This window comes from Aspergillus brasiliensis, assembly GCF_001889945.1.
Source record: "Aspergillus brasiliensis CBS 101740 unplaced genomic scaffold ASPBRscaffold_5, whole genome shotgun sequence".
Classification (NCBI taxonomy): Eukaryota; Fungi; Ascomycota; class Eurotiomycetes; order Eurotiales; family Aspergillaceae; genus Aspergillus; species Aspergillus brasiliensis.
Window position 1 is genome coordinate 1,148,025 of NW_027137446.1, and position 19,652 is coordinate 1,167,676.

At 49.3% G+C, this 19,652-nt stretch overlaps 7 protein-coding genes across 7 annotated transcripts; 2 read left to right on the forward strand and 5 right to left on the reverse strand.

Annotated features, from left to right (window-relative positions):
* Positions 1-28: 28 nt before the first annotated feature.
* Positions 29-1,414, reverse strand: ASPBRDRAFT_42424 (NAD(P)/FAD-dependent oxidoreductase). Its single transcript, XM_067624803.1, has one exon. It carries the CDS (start codon positions 1,405-1,407, stop codon positions 175-177), a length of 1,233 nt encoding a protein of 410 aa, XP_067479940.1. The 5' UTR covers positions 1,408-1,414; the 3' UTR covers positions 29-174.
* Positions 1,415-1,809: 395 nt separating this feature from the next.
* On the reverse strand, positions 1,810-2,559 carry ASPBRDRAFT_206584 (uncharacterized protein). The gene is made up of 2 exons (XM_067621776.1): positions 2,359-2,559; positions 1,810-2,305 (listed from the first exon to the last, which is right to left on the reverse strand). The coding sequence occupies exons 1-2, from the start codon at positions 2,502-2,504 to the stop codon at positions 1,843-1,845; spliced, it is 609 nt and encodes a 202-aa protein (XP_067479941.1). The 5' UTR covers positions 2,505-2,559; the 3' UTR covers positions 1,810-1,842.
* A 365-nt stretch (positions 2,560-2,924) lies between these two features.
* Positions 2,925-4,745, reverse strand: ASPBRDRAFT_54502 (uncharacterized protein; the record flags this gene model as incomplete). Its single annotated transcript, XM_067627243.1, has 2 exons — positions 2,925-2,976; positions 3,034-4,745. 2 exons carry the CDS (start codon positions 4,743-4,745, stop codon positions 2,925-2,927), a joined length of 1,764 nt encoding a protein of 587 aa, XP_067479942.1.
* A 1,089-nt stretch (positions 4,746-5,834) lies between these two features.
* On the reverse strand, positions 5,835-10,630 carry ASPBRDRAFT_195370 (uncharacterized protein; the record flags this gene model as incomplete). Its single annotated transcript, XM_067620856.1, has 13 exons — positions 5,835-5,933; positions 5,990-6,429; positions 6,484-6,643; positions 6,694-6,900; positions 6,948-7,255; positions 7,312-7,405; positions 7,458-7,633; positions 7,687-7,961; positions 8,028-9,685; positions 9,751-9,995; positions 10,062-10,224; positions 10,277-10,321; positions 10,373-10,630. 13 exons carry the CDS (start codon positions 10,628-10,630, stop codon positions 5,835-5,837), a joined length of 4,128 nt encoding a protein of 1,375 aa, XP_067479943.1.
* Positions 10,631-12,320: 1,690 nt separating this feature from the next.
* On the forward strand, positions 12,321-13,263 carry ASPBRDRAFT_195371 (Zn(II)2Cys6 transcription factor domain-containing protein; the record flags this gene model as incomplete). Its single annotated transcript, XM_067620857.1, has 3 exons — positions 12,321-12,404; positions 12,462-12,559; positions 12,615-13,263. 3 exons carry the CDS (start codon positions 12,321-12,323, stop codon positions 13,261-13,263), a joined length of 831 nt encoding a protein of 276 aa, XP_067479944.1.
* A 1,144-nt stretch (positions 13,264-14,407) lies between these two features.
* ASPBRDRAFT_176089 (fungal specific transcription factor domain-containing protein) lies at positions 14,408-16,707 on the forward strand (the record flags this gene model as incomplete). Its single annotated transcript, XM_067619822.1, has 5 exons — positions 14,408-15,032; positions 15,079-15,247; positions 15,308-15,606; positions 15,682-15,905; positions 15,960-16,707. The coding sequence occupies 5 exons, from the start codon at positions 14,408-14,410 to the stop codon at positions 16,470-16,472; spliced, it is 1,830 nt and encodes a 609-aa protein (XP_067479945.1). The 3' UTR covers positions 16,473-16,707.
* A 454-nt stretch (positions 16,708-17,161) lies between these two features.
* On the reverse strand, positions 17,162-19,217 carry ASPBRDRAFT_123016 (uncharacterized protein; the record flags this gene model as incomplete). The annotated part of the gene is made up of 2 exons (XM_067617561.1): positions 17,162-19,000; positions 19,140-19,217. The coding sequence occupies 2 exons, from the start codon at positions 19,215-19,217 to the stop codon at positions 17,162-17,164; spliced, it is 1,917 nt and encodes a 638-aa protein (XP_067479946.1).
* Positions 19,218-19,652: the final 435 nt, after the last annotated feature.

Genomic DNA, 19,652 nt, shown 5'->3' on the forward strand with positions numbered 1-19,652 from the left:
CCGGCTGCATTTGCCTCTTCACATGTGTCCTCGGTTATCAGAACCAGATTTGAAAATATAGCAGTAAGCGATAAGATATACTATCTGTCTGATAATACCTTTAAGTGGAATAGTGCATTTGAAAGTCTATCTTACCAACACCAGCATCCCTATGAATAATACCTAACAAAGAGACTAGCCAACCACACGAACCAGATGGTCAAACAGCTGGTCAGAGTCCATGCCCACCGGATCAGCCGATTCAAGCGCTTGACGAGCATCCTTAGGAGGATATATCAACTTCTGATTGATATAGCACTTGACTCGCTTAGCTATATCCCCCGAAACTCTAACAAGTTCTCGTTCCCAACCCGTCGTGATAAGAGCACCCCATGGTCCAAGGTCCAAACAGCAATTATACGCAGCTTGCTCGAACCCCATGAGCCGCTCCCCAAGCAGCTCCGCTGCAGCATTATACCCAGATACACGACCCAGCTGCAGCGCATGCTGGCAGCACATCAACGCATACTGCTCTTTCCCATCAGCGAGCGCACACGCAGCATCACCAGTAGCGAAGACACCACCAACGGACGGGACACGGAGATACCGATCAACATGAAGACGGGATAGAGCGTCCTTGGCCCCGAGAATTTGTTCCGTGAGCGGCGTAGCCTGCACCCCCGCGGTCCAGATCGCCGTTTCGGTCGAGATATACTCGCCGGACGTCAAGGTAATGCCTTTGGCGTCGATGGCCTGTACTCCGGATCCGAGCTTCGTCTCGACTCCGAGGGAGTTTAATGCTTGTGCGATCGTGGAGCGAGGTTCAGATCCGAAACTGTGTGCGATGTCGCCTGCGTTGCTGACGAGTATCACCCGCGCGTTTGGTATATGCTGAAGTCGTCGAGGTAGCTCGGCTGCTAGCTCGATACCTGTAAAGCCGGCACCGCAGACGACTACGGTGTCTCGACCGGGGGTTGTTGGGCGTGAGGCGAGGCCTTCGAGGTGAGATTCGAGTTTGATCGCGGAATCTAGAGAGTCGATGTCAAAGGCATGTTGGTCAAGGCCGGAGATGCCCTGAGGCCGCACGATGGAACTCCCGGCAGCGAGAATCAGGCGGTCATAGGTGATGGTTGATACGACGCCTGAGTTGCATTGGACGTCAACGGTGTGGCGCTCAGTGTGGATGGTATTAACGAGCCCGGGTAAGAACTTAATGCCAGCCTCTTGAAAAAGTGTTTCCAGAGGATGGACCATATCGGAGGCTTTGGACTCGTACAGTCGTGGACGCATCACCAAGACGGGCTCCGGAGCAATGACGAGGATCTCAATGTCGTTTCCTCGGTTTCTAGAGTTGACTAGACGTCTGGCCGAGAGGGCGCTCCAGACGCCAGCGAAGCCTGCACCGATAATAACTATCTTGGAAGGCATGATGGTGATGATTGATTTCTGTATCGGACAGTGATGAAGGAACAATTGCATATTTATAGCTTTGCTTCCAAGAATTTGGGACTAGTGGGTCATCCGAATACCCGGATCTCAATACCCGAATACCCTAATACCCGGGTGCTTGGGTAAGAAATTGCGATAGCCTAACCAGCTAGGAGCGAGCCAGAGATTGGAAAGTTAGAGAGAGAAGTGATGATGAGAGTATCAAACATAGATTTGGAAGTTTGCAAATATCTAGGCTATGGGAAAAGCTCTGCCTAATTATAGAACAGGATCCCTTCATCTGTGATTACCTTATTGATCACATCTGAAATCAAAGGGTTCATGTACAATATGAACAGCAGAGTACGAAAGTCTTGAACGAAGCTCTATTCTTATTTGATTGACCCTTAATTCGCAACTAGACAAGTCTTCACATTATTTATTCAACCACTCAAACCCCTCCCGCATCAACTTCTCACACGAAGCAGGATAATCCCCACCAGGCAAATCCTCTTTAATCTTAAACCCCTTCCGAGCCAAAAGCCATGAAATACACTTATAGCTCTCCCTCATCTCAGGGGTAATATGAAACTCCGCCGGTGTCCCCGGCAACACAGGGACGATATTATCCCGATCATAAATCGCCTCCAGCGTCAGAAGCTTCCACTGACCGTCCACGACCTGTAGACGAGAAATGAATCGCGTGTATGAGACGCAGTCATACTGTCGACCCTCGTAGACAAACCGAATCGAGATAGACCCGGTGGATTCAGTGAAGGCTTTGTCTTTGTCTCCGTTCAAGTGCACTTCTATCGGGCAGATGGTGTGAACGGCGCCGGTGCCCCTGGCGGACATGTCTGCGGATCCGCGTACGAAGCCATTGATGTCTCCTTGGTACCTATTCTTGATTTTAGAAACATTGCAGAATTGCCTCAGGGGCTAAGGTCTTACCAGGTAATCTCAATATGTGTCTGCGACGCATCTGGATGGTAACAGTCTCGGAGTTTCTGCCATTGACACGTATCTCGGTAGTATCTCTCGCGGACGAGGAGGGACTTGATGTTGGAGTGGATTAAGATTTCGTCGGTCGAAGCCATTTTGGTGACGTGATGGCCAAGATTGTGCTAGAAAAAGAAAAAGGGGGAATTCGAATCGGCACTAAAGCTTAGGTGCACTTACTTGCGGGAACGTGCTTTATTTACTAACTATTGTGGCAATGTTCAATATACGGCGGGACACGTCCCGCACAATGCAAGGAGACAAGCTTTCGGGTATACGGAATTGTAGCTAGAGTACGCCCTTTCATTGATTCTCAGGTAAACGAGGTTACCAGTTGCTGTACAGCTTCCTGGACATAATGTCATGTGGAAGTATATCTCCTTGATCATGATGAATATAGGCCTGCTTAGTGGCGAACAGTCTACTGCACGCAGTCATGACAAGGTATGATACCCTGTTATTCCGAGACAAGCTTCGTCCTGACTCCCACGAGAGCTGCCCTGATAAACGGCCCTGAGTTAGAGCTTGTAATCTAATGGAGCCCCGTTCTCTGTACCTTCACATTTCAGACTCCGCCACAGAAGAGTTATTAGCCAGCGCGCATCATCCTTCTCCCTTTGCTGCAACTGTTTTTTGCCGATCCAGGCAACGATTCCATCCGGCCGCACCAAAACGCTGGTCACTCCCTGCTTACTGGATAACTCCGCCCATGTCCCGTCAACGTCTCGCCAACCCAAATTCCCGCCAATCTGTTCCACCCTGACTAGATCGTGCTCGGGTCTTTCTCCGTAGTATGGCTCCGATGTGAGCCACAAGAACCTATCAGGTAAGAGTAAATCTCGAGTCGATAGAGTCACACCGTCTCTTTCAAGCCACGCATGAGGCAAATTATGTCCTGGTAAGATGGATGCATGATAGTTTATACAATCCAACTCGCCATTCGGAAGAAGTTGCCCGCCATGATCAGGTGGACACTGACTTTCTCTGTCGATATCCGGGTAAAACCAACCGATTTCGGCCCCCAGCGCGTGGAATTCGCTATCCAAGTTCTCCAGAGCCATGTAGACCGCTCGACGCCGGGCATCATAATCCGCGTCTAGAGGGGTGAAGAAGCTCTGGAGGGCTCTGACGTTGGATTCCTCATCATTCTGGGGTGTGATTCCCAGTGCTCGATCCATGACCGACGAATGCGACCTCAGATTATGCAGGCTCGTCTGTGCAACGCGTAGCGCAATGGGACGACGCTCTGTTTCATAGGTATCGAGGAGACTGTCCCAGCGTGGCGCACACTCGCCTCGCACCGCGATGCCCAGTTTCCAAATTAAATTGTATGCATCTTGAATCCCCGAGTTCAGGCCAAGAGCTCCCCATGGCGGAATCCGATGAGCAGCGTCGCCAACGAGGAAGATCCGGCCCTTCGGACTTCGGTATCTCTCTGCAACAATGCTGTTCACGCGCCAATGACTGATGCTTTTGATCTCCACCTCCAGATTCGGGATTTGGAGGGTACTATGCATTCTTTTGACCATGTCCTCTGCCGTGAATTCTCTCGGTTCATCGGGATTAATCGCACATGCGAATAACCACTCCTCTGTCTCTGGCGTGCTTGGATATGGACCAAGATGGTAGAGATACCCCGTTTTGATGCTCCCGCCTTGCTTCGGGTCAATGAACCAGGTGATGAACACCCGAGGGTCCGGGTGATGCAGGCTGATCGGTGCTTTGAAATGCGCCGAGACCATTTCCACAATGTCCTTTTCTCCGTCCCATTTAATGCCAAGTTGATCGGTCAATGCCCGTCCGCCATCTGCCCCAACTACGTACCGTGCATTGACTTTGCGAGACTCTGTCTTGCCCTTCTCACTGACTGTCAAGATAACATGGTCACCAACCTCCTCCACGTCGGTTACTTCCACTCCGTGAAAGATTCCATGCGGATTCAACTTCCTGGCATGCTGAAGCAGAATAGGCTCCAGACGTATCTGGGGGATGACGACATACGGACAAGGGCTTGCCCGCTTGTATTCGTCCACGTATTTCCCTCCTCCCCATGCATCACGGCTGATAATCTCAAGTCCGGTAGGACCAAGGTTGGTGTACCACGCCGTTCGGCTGACAGTCTCCGGCGGTGCGCGTTGTTCCAGGACTTGGTGTTCGATACCCATCTGGCGGAAGATCTCGATGGTGCGCATGTTCATGCCACAGGCTTTCGGGTGGATTGAGGTAGAAGGATGACGCTCGAAGACCACATGGGGGATTTTTTGTTGGGATAAGAGGATAGATGAGACTAGGCCAACTGGGCCTCCTCCGATGATTGCTACTGGATATGTTTCGGTCATTTTCCTTAGAAGAAGAATACTCAAAATGTCGCTGGAGAAACTTGTCGTGGGTGATGATGCTGATGTGGCTATAATAGTATTGATTTACCAAATATCGATCGTAGTGCTATAGCAGGTACAGGTATATATACATAACTTCTGGTCTAGTTGGCCCGGCAATATCACTAGTCAATTGTTCTCCGCACGATCAAATAACCGCATTGGCCAATGGCAGAGGTAAGACCCGTGGGGATAGCTCACAGCTCATACCTTAATGCACCGCAAGCATTGAAGCTTTGATCTTCAGAAACAGGATGTGATGTGATGCCTGACATGGTCCCGCCTCCTCTTCTTCCCCGAACCTTCATCGCTTCATCGATCCGTCCCGCAATCCGCATCGCAACGGGCCCACCTGTAGCGCAGCTTACCCCTCAGATCTGTCCCAACACTTGTGGGAGATCACGCAGTCGGAATGACAGCCTTCCGTGTCAGACTATTGTCAGGAAGAGTCCACAAACTTTAGACTAGTCTAATAAGCATGGAAGTATCCGTGGCACGATTGATACTTCTTTTCCACTTCATCTGTGTGGGACCGCATTATTTAACCGCAAGTTCCCTTTATATTTTCCTTTCATGGGGTGGACATCATCGTGAATAGAATGTATATGAGACTCATACATCTAAAATATATACCAACAACTTTCATTCTCAGTAGGATCTCATTGCTCATGATAGTAACAGTAGTAGCTAGACCCTGTGACAGGTATCATGCACGATACTACGCATTCGCAGCGAGTATAAAGATGAAAGAATAATAAAGGCTTGAATAACATGTATTGTATATTAACTATATATTAACTCAGACACAACGATCTTTAAAGAAGAACAAACTGCATGTCTGACAGAGAAGGAGGAAAAGGAAAAGTGTAGTCCAAAAGATCGATCTATTATACAAAGACAGGAAAAGAAATAGAAAAAAAGGGAGGGAGGGATCTGAGCGTAGTATGAGACTGATTAGTCTCACCACCGAATATCTCAGGAGCAAGTCAAAGATATGGTAGTGACAAGAGATTGTGGTAGCGATAGCCGATTAGATATTCTTGACGCAGACTATTCCGAACGAGCAGTCTTGGTCTTCTTGCTGCGAAGTTTCATCATGAGAAACACGCACACGTACGTACTGATGCAGAATAATGCAGTGATTCCGGTCTGCATACCATATTAGTCAATCTTATCCCCTAAATCAGTGGCAAAGGGTAACGTACATCTCTCCAGGAATAGTACTCTGCCTTCAGGTTGAATTGCAGCGCATATTCCGATCCTTTTGCGTATTGACAATATTGGCAGGAAGTCTGGGAATTCGCATCCCGGATGTATCCGCCTGCAGATTCAACGAATGTATTCATATAGGAACCGCAGGTCTCGTTGGCTGGAAGGGCAATGTTCACCCACTCCTTCTCACCACAATGCACGGGGCTATCCCAGAGTACCTCGCCGAGCAGGCCGCCGATGAGGTAGGTGAAGGGGTCGAGGTAGTACATCCAATAGCGCCAGAATACGTTGATGTCTGGGTATGGTACGACCACACCGCAGAAGCCCACCAGAGCGGATCCCAGAATCAGGGGGTTCACCAGCGATGCGGCGTACTCGTTCGGAGCGTATGCCGCGATGGCTTGGCCGATCGGGGTGTACAAGAATTCATACACTGGATTCAGCGTTAGCAACTCTGTTATATCAGGTAAAAGACTCCAGCACTTACAGATCATTTGGAAGTACATATGACCAGAAATGGTTGCCACGCTGGGGAAGCCCACTGTGAAGTACCAGCAGAGGAAATACAAAGTTCCACAAACAACTAGATAGGGCATCTCTGAGATTGCTTGTGCACCGATGAATGCAATCCAATGGTAGGTTTTGGACTATTACTTCGTCAGCATGTTTGAAAATGATACACGTGTGTGTCATATACCTTCTTCTCGCGGGTCTCGAAAATGTCTCGATTCTGAAGGAAGTAGGGCTGCAGCTGATTGATGACACCCGGAGCCACAAACACAAAGTTGAAAATGGCAAACAACTGCAGTTGCAGATCCAGGACCGACTCTCCGATTTTCCAGTACGTGAAACCGCTGAAAAGAGCCGAAAAAACGTGAAGGATGATCTTGTTCCAAATATAGTCCTGGTAGGCTTAGCAGCTTGGTCTTGCAGAAGTATGAGAGGACTTACCGGACTCCGCCAAAGCTTGACCATCTGGCGCTCCAGCACCAGTCTGAGCTGATACAGTTTCGGTGTAGCATAGTCCGCCAGATCTTCCTCCTCGGTCGCTTCGGCAGCCGCTCTTTGCTTGAGGGCTTCCAGTTCCTCGAGGGCTAACCGGCATTCTTTGGATTGATCCCATACCTGGTTCCAGTCCACTTCGGGGTTCAGTCGACCCTGCACCACATCCACAATATGCTCTGCTGGGTTCATATCGTCCGGGCATGGGGCACCGTTTCGGGCGAAGTAGTCCAAGATCACTTGGGAATTTTCACCGGCTAATTGCGTTTAGCTTAACTTCCTTGATCATCTCTTAGATGGGGTGCATGCTCACTTTCACCGAAATACGTCATCTTACCACCTTTGGCCAACAGTAGAAGGTAATCGAATGCATCGAACAGGGAAGCGGAGGGCTGATGGATCGTGCACTACGGCGTGTCAGTCTTGATCGGTGGCAGCGGCTAGACAGAGGATACTTACCAGGACAGCCTGTCCAGCGTCTGCCAGCTTTCGCATGAATCGAACAATGTTGAATGCAGACTGGCCGTCCAGTCCGGAAGTAGGCTCGTCGAGGAGCAACAAGGAAGGCTTTGCAACCAGTTCAACGCCAAGTGTCACTCTCTTTCTCTGTTCAATACTTAAACCGGCCCCAGGAGCTATGCTAAAGTTAGCTGGTGTGTTCATCTTTCTGGAGATAGTGTCTACTTACTTCCGATGAGCGCATCACTAATGTCGTCCAGCTCCAGTAGGTCAATGATCTTGTCCACGTAGTCAATCTTCTCCTGCTTAGGGATGTGAGCCGGTTGACGAAGCAAAGCAGAAAAGATCAAGGCCTCTTTGACAGTCGCAGTTGGTTCGTGGACATCAAGCTGCTCGCAGTAACCGGTCGTTCTCTGGAAGCTGATATTCTGAGGTTTGCCGTTGACCAGAATCGAGCCGGTGATCTCTCCTGAATCTTTGCGCTGAGCAAGGACATCCAGAAGTCTGTAATAGTAAAGTCAGCGGTGAGCATCAGAGAAGGGTCACCATGAATGAGGAGAATCGACTTACGTGGTTTTACCCGCACCAGAGCATCCCATCAATGCGACGAGGCTGCCCGGCTTCACATAGCCAAAGACCTGGTTCAAGAGCTGGAGCTTCGATCCCTGGTAGTTCACAAAATAGTCGAGATGGTCCCACGTAAAGATAGCTTGTTTGGGCATGTTTTGATCAGGTTCGGAGTCTGCCCCTGCTGTGGGTGCTGCCAAGGCACCCTCTTCATCTTTGTGATGTCCCTGACTGCCGCGTTTGTACACCAGATACGACGACGTGCCTTGGCTGCGAAGTCTCTCGAAGCCGACTGCGGTGAGGAAGGCGAAGAATGCCCACATACCAACCAACACACCGAATCCTCTCCAGACGTGGTGGATCGAGTAGGAGTACTCATCATGGATGTAGTCGGCACCAGGAATGTGGTCCCCAATAGAGCCAGCGGCTGTACAGCCCCGATACCGATCGTCAGTGTAACCCGGCCCGTAGGGAATATAATCTGGGCTTTCACACTTGATGTTCAAGCCGCCGAATTCATTGCCCATTACACTCTCAAAGGCGTATGAGGCTGGGTTGATCCAGAAGACCCACCGGAACCAGACGTGCATCTTCTGGAAGGGGATCAGATATCCTGTATAGATCATCATGATGGTAGTGAAGAAGCCGGATAACTTGGATGCGTTGCCGAATTTGGAACAGTTCGCGCCAATCATGCGGAAGAAGGAGATGAAGCAGAGTGTTGAGACATTCAAGACAATCCAGAAGGTGAAGAATTTGCCCGCGTCAGCTTGAAAGTTGCACATCCAGTAATAGACAATGGTGAACAAGGTCACCTGGAAGAGCACCACGGGGATATCGGTAATCACACTGGCAACGCAGTAGGCTGTTGGACGATAGAATGCAAACCGCTTTTGCCGGGACAGGATGGGTCTGCCCATGAACGAGGACGTCGTTTCTCCGAGAGCCTGCATACAGAAATACATGATGGGGAAGAAGAGCGCACCGGGACGCAGGAACATGGAGTGACTGGTGTCCGACAGATTGTAGAAGAGACTCCCCGAAACCAGGGCTTGGATCAGAGTCGATCCCACCTTGATGGCGAGAGACAGGCGATCACCCCAGATGATTTGACTTTGCCGAATGGTACACGCGATGACCTGCTCCCATAGGGGCACCGTGTAAACGCTCTTGGGATTGCCCTCTTTGCCCATCAGCTCTTTGGCCACCAAGTCTTTGAAGCAGCGGCTCTCTTCCTGAAGCTGAGAGGGGGGGATGATGTCCTCTATCATGGCTTGGTAGACGGAGCTCTCCTTATAACGGGCTGCAAACTCCACCACTGACTTGGGTATCTTCTCTTCGTAACCAGCGCGGACGGTTCGCTCTGTGGGCACCGTGACGGCCGTGAGGAAATCGGCAATGTTGGCTCCACGACGACACACGAACCCCATTTCCTCAAAATAGGGTCGCGCGAGGTGGCGAGGCCCATAGAAGATGACATGTCCGCCTGCAATCACCATGACCTTGTCGAACTGGTCGTAGATGGCATTTCCTGCCTGGTAGAGCGTGGCAAAGACCGTCTTCCTCTGCTCGTCCGCCGTCCGGCGGAGGTGTTTGGCGAAATCCAGCGCGGAACTGGCGTCAAGACCACGGGTAGACTGGTCCCAGCATTGCACCGGGCTCTATAGAGTGTCAGCTGTAAGATATTTCTATATAGTAAAAGTTTCCAAGCATGCAATGGACATACCTGGCCAGCCATCACTTCGGCGAGGGAGACACGCTTTCGTTCTCCACCTGACACTCCCCGAACGAATTCATTTCCCACCAACGTCTTGCCTGTATGGAGGATTCCCAACGATCCCAAGATCTCATCCCGCATACTCTCCACGAAGCCTTTGTCGGACTGATTGCCGGGTTTGATCGAAGGCGTCTTGTTACGGAGCGCGAATTTGATCGTTTGATCAACCGTCAGGGTGGGGAAATGGACATCATCTAGTCGACGTGAATGAACAGTCATCAGTATCTTCCTCAGTAGTTTCTGGATAAGTGGAAGCGAACCTTCGTTGTTGAACATGAACTGCTGACGGAACTTTGCAGCCTCCTTGTGATCCATACTTCCATAATGCACGTCGCCATTGATGTGATCAAAGCCATCTCGGTCATTGGATATTACTTTGAGGAACGATGTACAGCCTGCACCTGGCCGTCCGAGCACAAGCATCTATCTTGGTCAGTGGGATGTTTATCAGATCCTTGATTGAAGGGAGACAGACCATTTCTCCTGGGCGAAGCTGGCCATTCATGTCTTGAAGGATGGCCTAGATACGGTAAGTATTGCTCTCTGAAATGATCAACAGTGGGAAAGTTACCTGTTCTTTTGGCTTCTGGAACTTCCGGACCAACTCCCTAGGGTCGACCTCAGACCAAAGGGTATCGCCATGGACGGCCTCCGAAGCTGGAACGAGGACTGATAGCTGTCGCCATGTCACAGTGACCTCTTTGTGCGTTCCTAATGGTGGCACATGGCTCTCCTTGGAAGCCTCCACATACCCTGTCGGTGTTGTTGAACCGTCAGAGTCGGGGACGGCTGGGAAATGCTCCTCTTTTGGATACGAATCCTCAGACATGTCGCTGACAAGCACTTGACTGACTATTCGAGATGAACATGGATTACAATTGATCCTGCTGAGCCGGCAGGGCCTCGACTATATACTGGTCTTCGAAACACGCTACGTCTGCTACGATGCTACGATCTGACTATTGCAGGATCGTCTCTTCCGAGTTTCCATCATCCGTTCTTCCGCCGTCGATCTAGAAAAAACTTAGAAATGTCGATTACACTTCGGTCCCGCATGAGGTTATCCGTACATCCGCATCCGTATATCAGAAATTCGCATAGTCGTCGAAGTCATAGGTAGAATAGCGGTGGCTAATTTCCTAGCATCCTTAGGGCGTCGTGAGTGGGTCAATTATAGAACTTAAATTATGTTCCAGCCCAGCTGCCACAGTCCGTTTCAATCTACCATACTTTTGCACGAGGAAGACATGGTAGGCTACGGGAGAAGGAGAATAGTGGCAATAGGGCTTTGGTAGATGTGGTACTCTGATACCACGTCTGTGAGTTTGGTTTCTGGACAATGTGGATTTGTTTTCCGATACTCAGACAGTCATTCCGCGGTTGCATCTCATCATAGATGCCTTCTACATTCACCTTCCACGGCTAGGATCCAATAGGGCAATTCTTTCTGCAATAGTCAGGCGCTCTGGCATAACGGGCAGACATACAGGACCCGTGGTGATCCGATGGAGGTGCAGATTGATTCTTCGTCATGCAGGATGCCACAGAGCATAGCCACTCTGCCAATTCTGGAAGCCGTAAGATTGCAGTTGTGGATCTGGAGTCAGAACTAGTTCAGCACGGCAAGGCTGTGGCCTACTTTGGCTACATGGAATAGACTAGTGATCCTCGGAGATGTGCTTTGGGTCAAGGGAGCCCCAGTGGCAATATTCCGGCTTCATCCAGCTACTCTGTGGATCTAGATTAATTTGAGGTCGGGTCAAGTTCAGTTCTTCCATCCGTTGCCAATTTCCTCGAGTATCATGAACCTATCGATAGGTTAAGGGTTTACCGTGGGTCGATGCATCTTTCTACACGTCAATGCATTTCTACTGGATGAGACCGTTGAGACCACAGCATTCTACGAGGCAAATTGCCCGACAGCAGCCATGAAAACTTTGATCAAGACGAAGGAATTATCACAACAGTATGTTGTTGGCTCTGTGCTGATCGGAAAGTCAAACCAAAGATGGAATACGACGTCCCGCCGGATAGACGCAAATACGGCTGCGGATGTCCCGCAACCCAGTCACAGCTAGAAGAGATTGCCACGGATCGTCGAGAAATCGCCCAATACCGTTATAGATGGACGCCTCTACGCCTCCGAAAACAGTTGGTGGGACCTGTGATATCTTGTCATTGAGCATTTCCAGCCGAGTCAGCTCAGCCTCGTACAGAACTATGGAGTGGATTTTACTTTCGCAGGGCGTTAACCATGAGGATCCCATGTAGATTATTCGGTAGAAAGTCTATGTAGGTCATATCGTATGAACCTTGGGAGCCGGAAACCCGTAGATCTAGATCGACACGAAAGTTTCGGAGGGTTAAGTCATAAGTTGCATGTTGCCTATTAGTTTGTAGCGTTTAGGGGTATTATTGGATCTAGCTCTATATTAATCAAGATCATTCCACAGTCTTCCCTTTCGAAAGTAACTTTGTTTTCTAAACCACGTTCCAAAGGAAAATCACGATCCAAGACAATGGTCTCACACGACATCTCTGCACGTTGCTCCCGCAAACGAGTGACAAAGGCGTGTCAGCGATGCAAAGTGAAGAAGTCAAGAGTATGAGCATCACATATTCCCCTTTGAATATCTAGAATATGGCTAACATGCTTTTAGTGCAGTGGAGACGCTCCATGCGAGTCCTGCAAAGCCACAAACGCCGTTTGTACCTATCGAGAGGATAGACCGAAAAGGCATCGTGTGTTTACACAGAGGTATGCTTGAATGGCGTTAGGCCCCTACATGCGTTAGCATGACTAACTCGTCCAGTTATGTGCAACTCATCGAAGACCAACGTGATATGCTCGTCCGTGGCATCCGAGAGCTGTATCAACGAACCGTCACAGGGGGGAGCATCAAACGGATAGTTAGCGATCGGCCATTATCCGTGAATGACATCTTATACAATCTGGGCATATATGATGCGCCAAACGATGATTCACCCAAAACACCCCCAACCCCCCTGCAACGGGAGGAGTGCGTCAAAAAGGAAGACGAGAGAAAAATTCTATACCCAGACACATTGGATCAGAACATCGAAGTACAATCCTGCCCTAACCAATGGTACGGGGATACCGGCAGTGTCTTTTCAGATTTCCTGTACTCGCCATCGTCTTTCAGCTTCTCGCCCAGCATATCATCACTGCCTGATTGCCAGTCATACATGAGCTCGGCCATCACGCAAGACGTCGGGAGTCCATTTCAAATGAACCCATCGTCATGTTTCATCGGGAAAGGTGACATAATGAGCAGCGGGGCTCTTGATCAGCGAAAGAACAAGGCAGATGGGCTGCAAATCGTGTCAGAAGATGTCCCTACAACAGAAGATGGCAATATTCTCTCTCCGTGGGCGATGTACCGGATCGCCCTGAATGCCCCAGACTCAGGGCTGTACGAGCCTTTAGGCACTAAATTTTAGTTCTGAAGGGGCTTTTTTCTTTTTTATTTTATTTTTTGTCAGATCCGGAGTGAATCTTCTTAACCAGCGGTTTATACACTCGCTCAGGGATTAATAGTGGTAAATTGGCTGCACTGGTGTTGGGAGTTGGCAAAACTATTGGAACATCTGGAGCGATACAAACAATCCCACTCTTGATCGAGATTTCACCAGCGGATTCAGCTGGGGTGTGGTTACAGGCGTTGGGAATTTCGGGAGTTTTACCTCTGTTCGCGCTCTTTGAGAGGGATACCTCCATAAAACTAATAATATATGTAATACATTTTACTCTTCACATGATAACTGCCGACAGAACGGTCTCTGCTCAATGTTCTGAAGTGTCTGATATTTAACAGTCATCATGATCAAGAATGCTGCCTCTGGTATTTTGGCCACTGGCCACTCAAGAACACGATTGTCTTAGGAGGGGCTAGGGACAAGATTTGCACGGAAAATCCTGCGAAGGTAGTCGTAGTCAAGTTTTTCATCCAGCCTAGAAGGAGTATAGTCTATTCACTCGTCTACCGCCGTTGAGCGCCTCTGGCAGGGGGCTAGACCTGCTTTACTAGAAGGTTCAGGAGTAAGCCCCGAGTCCGTTCTCTGCCGTAGCAGAATCTTACTTGATAGGTAAGGGATATGCGAGAGAATTTCTCCGTATATCCGCGGCCCTTTGCATCCCTGTGGGGTCGCCACTACAGCCGGTGTTTTGTACAGAGGAACCCTGATAGCCCATGTTGGAGACATCTTACGTTACGATATATACTATCTAGCAACTCTCTAGCTGATGATATAGCCGCTCATATCAGAATACATTACTAGCAGACAGCAAGTCTGGTGAACAAGACACCGCACTGCGAGAAGGTACCACAGGGGCATCTCCCGAACTACCATGCTATTCAAAGGCGGCGGAGCTTCCTACTGGAGAATCTCCAAAGCGTGTCAGCAATGTCGTATGCGCAAGATTCGGTGCGATGGACTGACACCTTGTGCGAAATGTTCTGAACGGCATCTTCGCTGCGAGTATCGCGATAAAGCTCGGCAGCGCAGGAAGAAGAGCTCTTCTGGAGTCCAAACGAGCTCCGCAGTCAGCCGTGATACGACATCAAGCCCTTCCAGAGTCATGAACATGACCCCCGTTTCTTCTTTCCATCAGCACGTAAATCGACCCACCGTTCCATCTCCCAACAGCGTCACTGCCACACACCAAGCGTCGCCGAGCCTCTCGATGGAGCTATACTACGGTGCCACCTCCAACTTTGCCTTGATGCAAACAATATATCGCGACATCATCCCAGGTTACACGGGAGCACCACGATCGCAGGCGAGTGAAGTCGAAGATGGTGGCGCTGGTCTGGACATGTTCCAGTTCCGTTCCATCTTCTTTGGCATCCCTGACAATGGACGAGACCCTTCGAGTCAAGCGGGACTGGCCAGCCTCTCCGGAGGATTCATTTCGTATTCATTGGCAAAGCAACTATTAGAATGTTTCCTGGAAACACTCTACCATCTGGTGCCTTTCCAGCCGCGGGAGCTCTTTGAACAGCAATTGGATGACCTGTATATAACCACACTGCACACGCCACGGAACCCGTCTGGAAAGCATATCGTCCTTGCTGCTATCGCCATAGCGGCTCTGAACACGGAGCACTATCTCCTGGCGGACGCCCTAGTTTCCAGAATCAAAAATGAGACGGCTGCTTTGGCAGATATCGTCAATATCGAGACGGTGCAAACTTCTATTATCCTGATGAGTTTTCCCGTCGCATCTTTCACCAGGAGAGGCTAACCAAGATTGAGAACACGCTTACTTCCAGAATGAACGAGGTAGACCCAACTCTGCATACCTAGAGGTTGGAACAGCCGTGAGAAAGGCAGTCTCTGCAGGTTTCCATAAACCCGCGGCTGCACATGGGGACTGTCGGGAAGTTATCCAACGGACAGTCTGGTGCCTTTACATTTGCGAAACGTATTTCGATCCCCCTATGGCCTATCGACAGGACCTTGAGCTAACTGCTCCCTTCAATAGGCTAATGGCGTTCTTCTTGGGACGACCCAGCAGCCTCCCACGAGCAAAGATTGAGATCCCGCTCCCCGTCGATCCATTCCTGACCTGCTTGGTACACCTATCCCAGATCATGTCGCGAACAGTCGAAGACATGTACGAAAGACCACATAGCTCGTTTCTTGCAATGGAGAAGACAGCAGCCGCGATTTACTCTGATTTGCGGCAATTCGAATCTATCATGCAACGCTGTATGGGGTTTGGGCTTCACACTACCACATCCGACCAGGGGCAGGGGGTGTGCCAGATTATGCTTAGCTCTTGTAGGTACTGTTTATTTTTATGATCTGATGAGATCCCGATAGTCAGACAGATCCAAAAGACTAACGCCAGCGAAGTATATAATCACACCGTTCTCTTAACCTATCGACCATTTCTAATCCTCCGAGGGCGATGGCGGCAAATGACGAGGACACAATGCCGGGAAACACAATCCAATCAGCATATGGACAAACCAGGATCCCCTGTGTGGTTAGATGCCACCTGTAGCGCCGCTGTCAATGCTGCTTATGCCTTGATTGACCATATTGCGAGAACCTCCCATCAAATTCCGACCGCGAAGGTACAGCCAAATAATACCCTTCTCGAAGAGAACAATTACTGACCATGTATTCAGGAACTCCGATACCACGGCTTCTTCCTCGGGAGTGCAGTCTTTGCTCTAATCTACGATATGCTGCACGATACGACACTAGCTACTCTTCATCTCCCACGCATCAAAATGGGGCTCCGATGCCTCTACAGTATGCGAAAAGGGGAGCCGATCGCAAGCACCATTCGAGCGATCGAACTGGCTTTGAACAAACTGGGTTTGGAAGCCACAAGCCAACACGAGAAGATCTGTACACCTGCAGATGAGGGTGGAAATTACCCCTCTGTGTCGGACTCGACAGGGTCTCCTGGTATTGAAAAACAAAGAGGTGGGGATGCACAGAAACCTGATGTTTTACTCTCTACATCGGCTCAGCTGCCTGACTCTGTGACTCCATTGGCTTCTCAGTCGGCGGGTAGAGCACCGCCCCTCGACTTAGCGTTTGTGGATGAGATGGGTGCTTGGGAGCCGGGATGGAATCTTAATCCATCTATTGTGAATATGGAAGGGTTTTTTACTTGGCCTACGTTGTACTAGTCCTTTGGGTGGAGATTTCTGAGTTTCTAGATTTTTTGAACATCTTCTATTGAAGGAGAGAAGCAATCCGGGTCTGCTGACATGGGGGTGAGAAACAGGTTCCTTATATATCCGATTCGTAATCCTCGCCACGACCGAGTGGTTCTGAATATCACATTAGCTTCTCTTAAGTCAATAGGATTGATCGTGGTGGGTGTATGGTTGAGGAATCGGAGGGTTCGATATAAAGGGCGATAGTCACTTTGTAATAAATATGATAAAGATACAGACTATATATAACATTCTCCTAGTTACTATAACTTGATCCTCCCCAGTTCTTCACAATTGCTTTTATCTAGATGATTGCTTCTTTCCAGTATGAGCTAGCATATAATCATAGATATATACAATTGTGATCAATTCCTTCTTTTTTTTCTTCTTCTTTATCACCTCAAGTTCGGCTGAAAGTCAAAATTGACTAATACATTATAGATTGCAAGGGCTTTGGTCGACACAATTTCATAAATACATAAAAGAATAGAATAATAACGAAGTCATAAAATCATACACAATCTTATAACGCCTGCCAAATGGGCACACCCCATGTCTAGATATTATATATTGCATATTCCTCGCCAATCTCAACCTCTTCCCCAGCTTCAAAAGAATAGATGAATATGGTACAAACAGTTTCTGTAACTGCAGAGACATTAAAACCAGGTGTTGCCTGATTCTGGTGTTGTACTTGTCGAACCATCTCCTGTCAACTTAGACGAGCCAGCACACAAACGCGATAAATCTGCCTTCAGGGAACAGGACCGAGGAGATGCGGGACAAGGACTGGAGCACGTGTAACGAAGACTTTCCATCCATTTCTGGTAGGGAAAGGTCCCCGGTTGCGTCTCGTGAAGCAGTCGTGCCTTATCAAGAATGATTTTCAAAGATATCATAGATATTGTTGAAAGTCCACAGATGCAGAATTGACTCGCATGATGTGAAAGGACGTGCGTCACTCTGCAGAGTAGCTTCTTTGCTCTCTCCCGGGCCTGTATCCCAACCTGAGTAACGCTCAACTCTTGGATGGTAATGTCCACGTATAGGGATAGCAGTATCGCAATGTATCCTAAAGTCAAGTAGATTTGATGTGAAAGCACCGTGGAGTGTCGTTCTGGGTATATGCTTTCAGAACCAATAAGCCGGCACTCCCTGGGGATCTGACTTTCCCACTGACTCAGTTCATAGACGAAGATTTGGAGGGAAAGGCTACTGCGTCCAACGCCCCCAACCATTCTATTTGCCATGCTTGCTAGCTCCACAAGTTTTCTGAAGCAGCTGAAGCTCTGTAGCGGCCCTGATGGAGGGCCAGTTGTCGAGGCGACTTTCTGGTACGGAAGCAGCAGGGCTGGCCATGATGTCCACTCTTTCATGCCGTCCTCCTCTCTTAACGCGACGCCATCAAGATACTCTGCAGGCATATGCGGAGGTTCCCGCCTCCAAAAAGCGAGGAAAGAGTCGATAACAAAGCACCCAAACGCGGCGGTCTTTCCCTCTTGGATCATCGCCGACCACTGGCTGTCTTGGTGTTCATCAAGCCCCAAAGACATTACTATTTTGACAGCTCTGCCGATGAGAAGCCAGGCGGCGAGCCACTGTTCCACCTCAATATTGACCAATACTAGCAGAAGAATAGCTTCAAGATGTCCTAATCCACAGTGCTCTGTCCGGTTGGGTATGAGGCGTCGACTGATCAAGTAGTAGCGTTTTGCCTCGGAAAGGAGTTGAGAAGATTCACCCGGCTGTCGGACACTTGCAGCACAGGTAGTATAGCTGAGGATAGCCCACAACGTGGATTCATACGCACATGAAGTGCTGCGCCCTGCTTGAAAGCATGCTTGCTCGGGGTAGAGGTGTAATGTGCGAGTAATCTCATCCTTGGGAATGATCGGGAACCATGAATGGGTGGTCGCATAGTAAGTTTGAAGAAGTCGCGTAGCATGCGGTGGTAGTGGAGGTAAGCAGGGAGCGAATGTACTGCCTGACTGGGCGTTTGTACCTGTAGTCGTATACGGCAGTTCACTCAAGGCATCGGGCTGTTCCATCGTAACACTATCGGATAATAGACTTTGGTCGACGTCCATGTTATCTTGACTCTGATTCATTGAGCTGGTCATCACCTTGTCGATTCGCGGTTTACCGTCTGCGAACGTGCCAGGTGGTGGGACAGTTTCCGGATAAGAGAGCGTTCCTTCCAACGCTCTGTGCAGTCGACTGGCCTTCCACGATTGATACAGCTTATTTGACGACTGAACGTCTGTCCAAGGAGCCCTAAACTGATTCTGAATGGCTACTGATTCCGGCACGACTCCCATGAGTGCGAGGGCGTCGTCCTCAAATCCGTTCATCTCTTGAATCGCCAGAGCTAACAGCTTCTCGAGACTCCGAACATAGCCCTCGCGTAGACCTCGCTTTCGTAGCCGGATATCGTAGGCACAATCGTGGCCTGAAGTAAGACATGCTGAGCATGCGGGACGCGAGCCGTCACACTTATTCTGCACATTGATTGTTAGCATGGTGCTTGAAGCGCTTAGCAGAGAATCGGCAAATGCCAGTCTCGATTGACTCCATTAAATCTTCCATTATTCGAGGGACTCAGATTGAGTCAATGCTTTCAAGTAAAAGATAACTCACCCTCTTTGCCCGACATCTCCTGCACGCTTGGGAGACTCTTGATCGACCACGATCTTTGGATCCACGTTGTTTATTCATTGCGACGTGCGGTTCGATAGGGATGTGAGCTGATGCAGAATAGTCTTGGCCAGATAGAGGCACAATATATCGTGTGTTATCCGAGAGTTATGACGAAACGGAGAATTTAGTTCTGAAGCAGGCTTCCTAGCTCTTCTCTAAGATCGAGCAGAAGATCATGCATCTGCATTAGGGTTTCACCTCCGGTACGTCTCACTTGTAGAAATCATTTCGACAGAAGCAGGCGAATTGCTTCATTACTATAACAAACTCTGTATCTACACAACTGTTTGGCACACAAGGTAATCTAACATACAGGGGCGTAATGTTATTACGTTAGACCCCGTCCAGAGAAGAAGACCCCTTGGATAGCGGATGAAGTAAGTTTGCGGGACGTCGGACTGCGGGACGATGCCCGCCGCACTCCAAGGACCCTGAAAGGACCGAGATGACGGA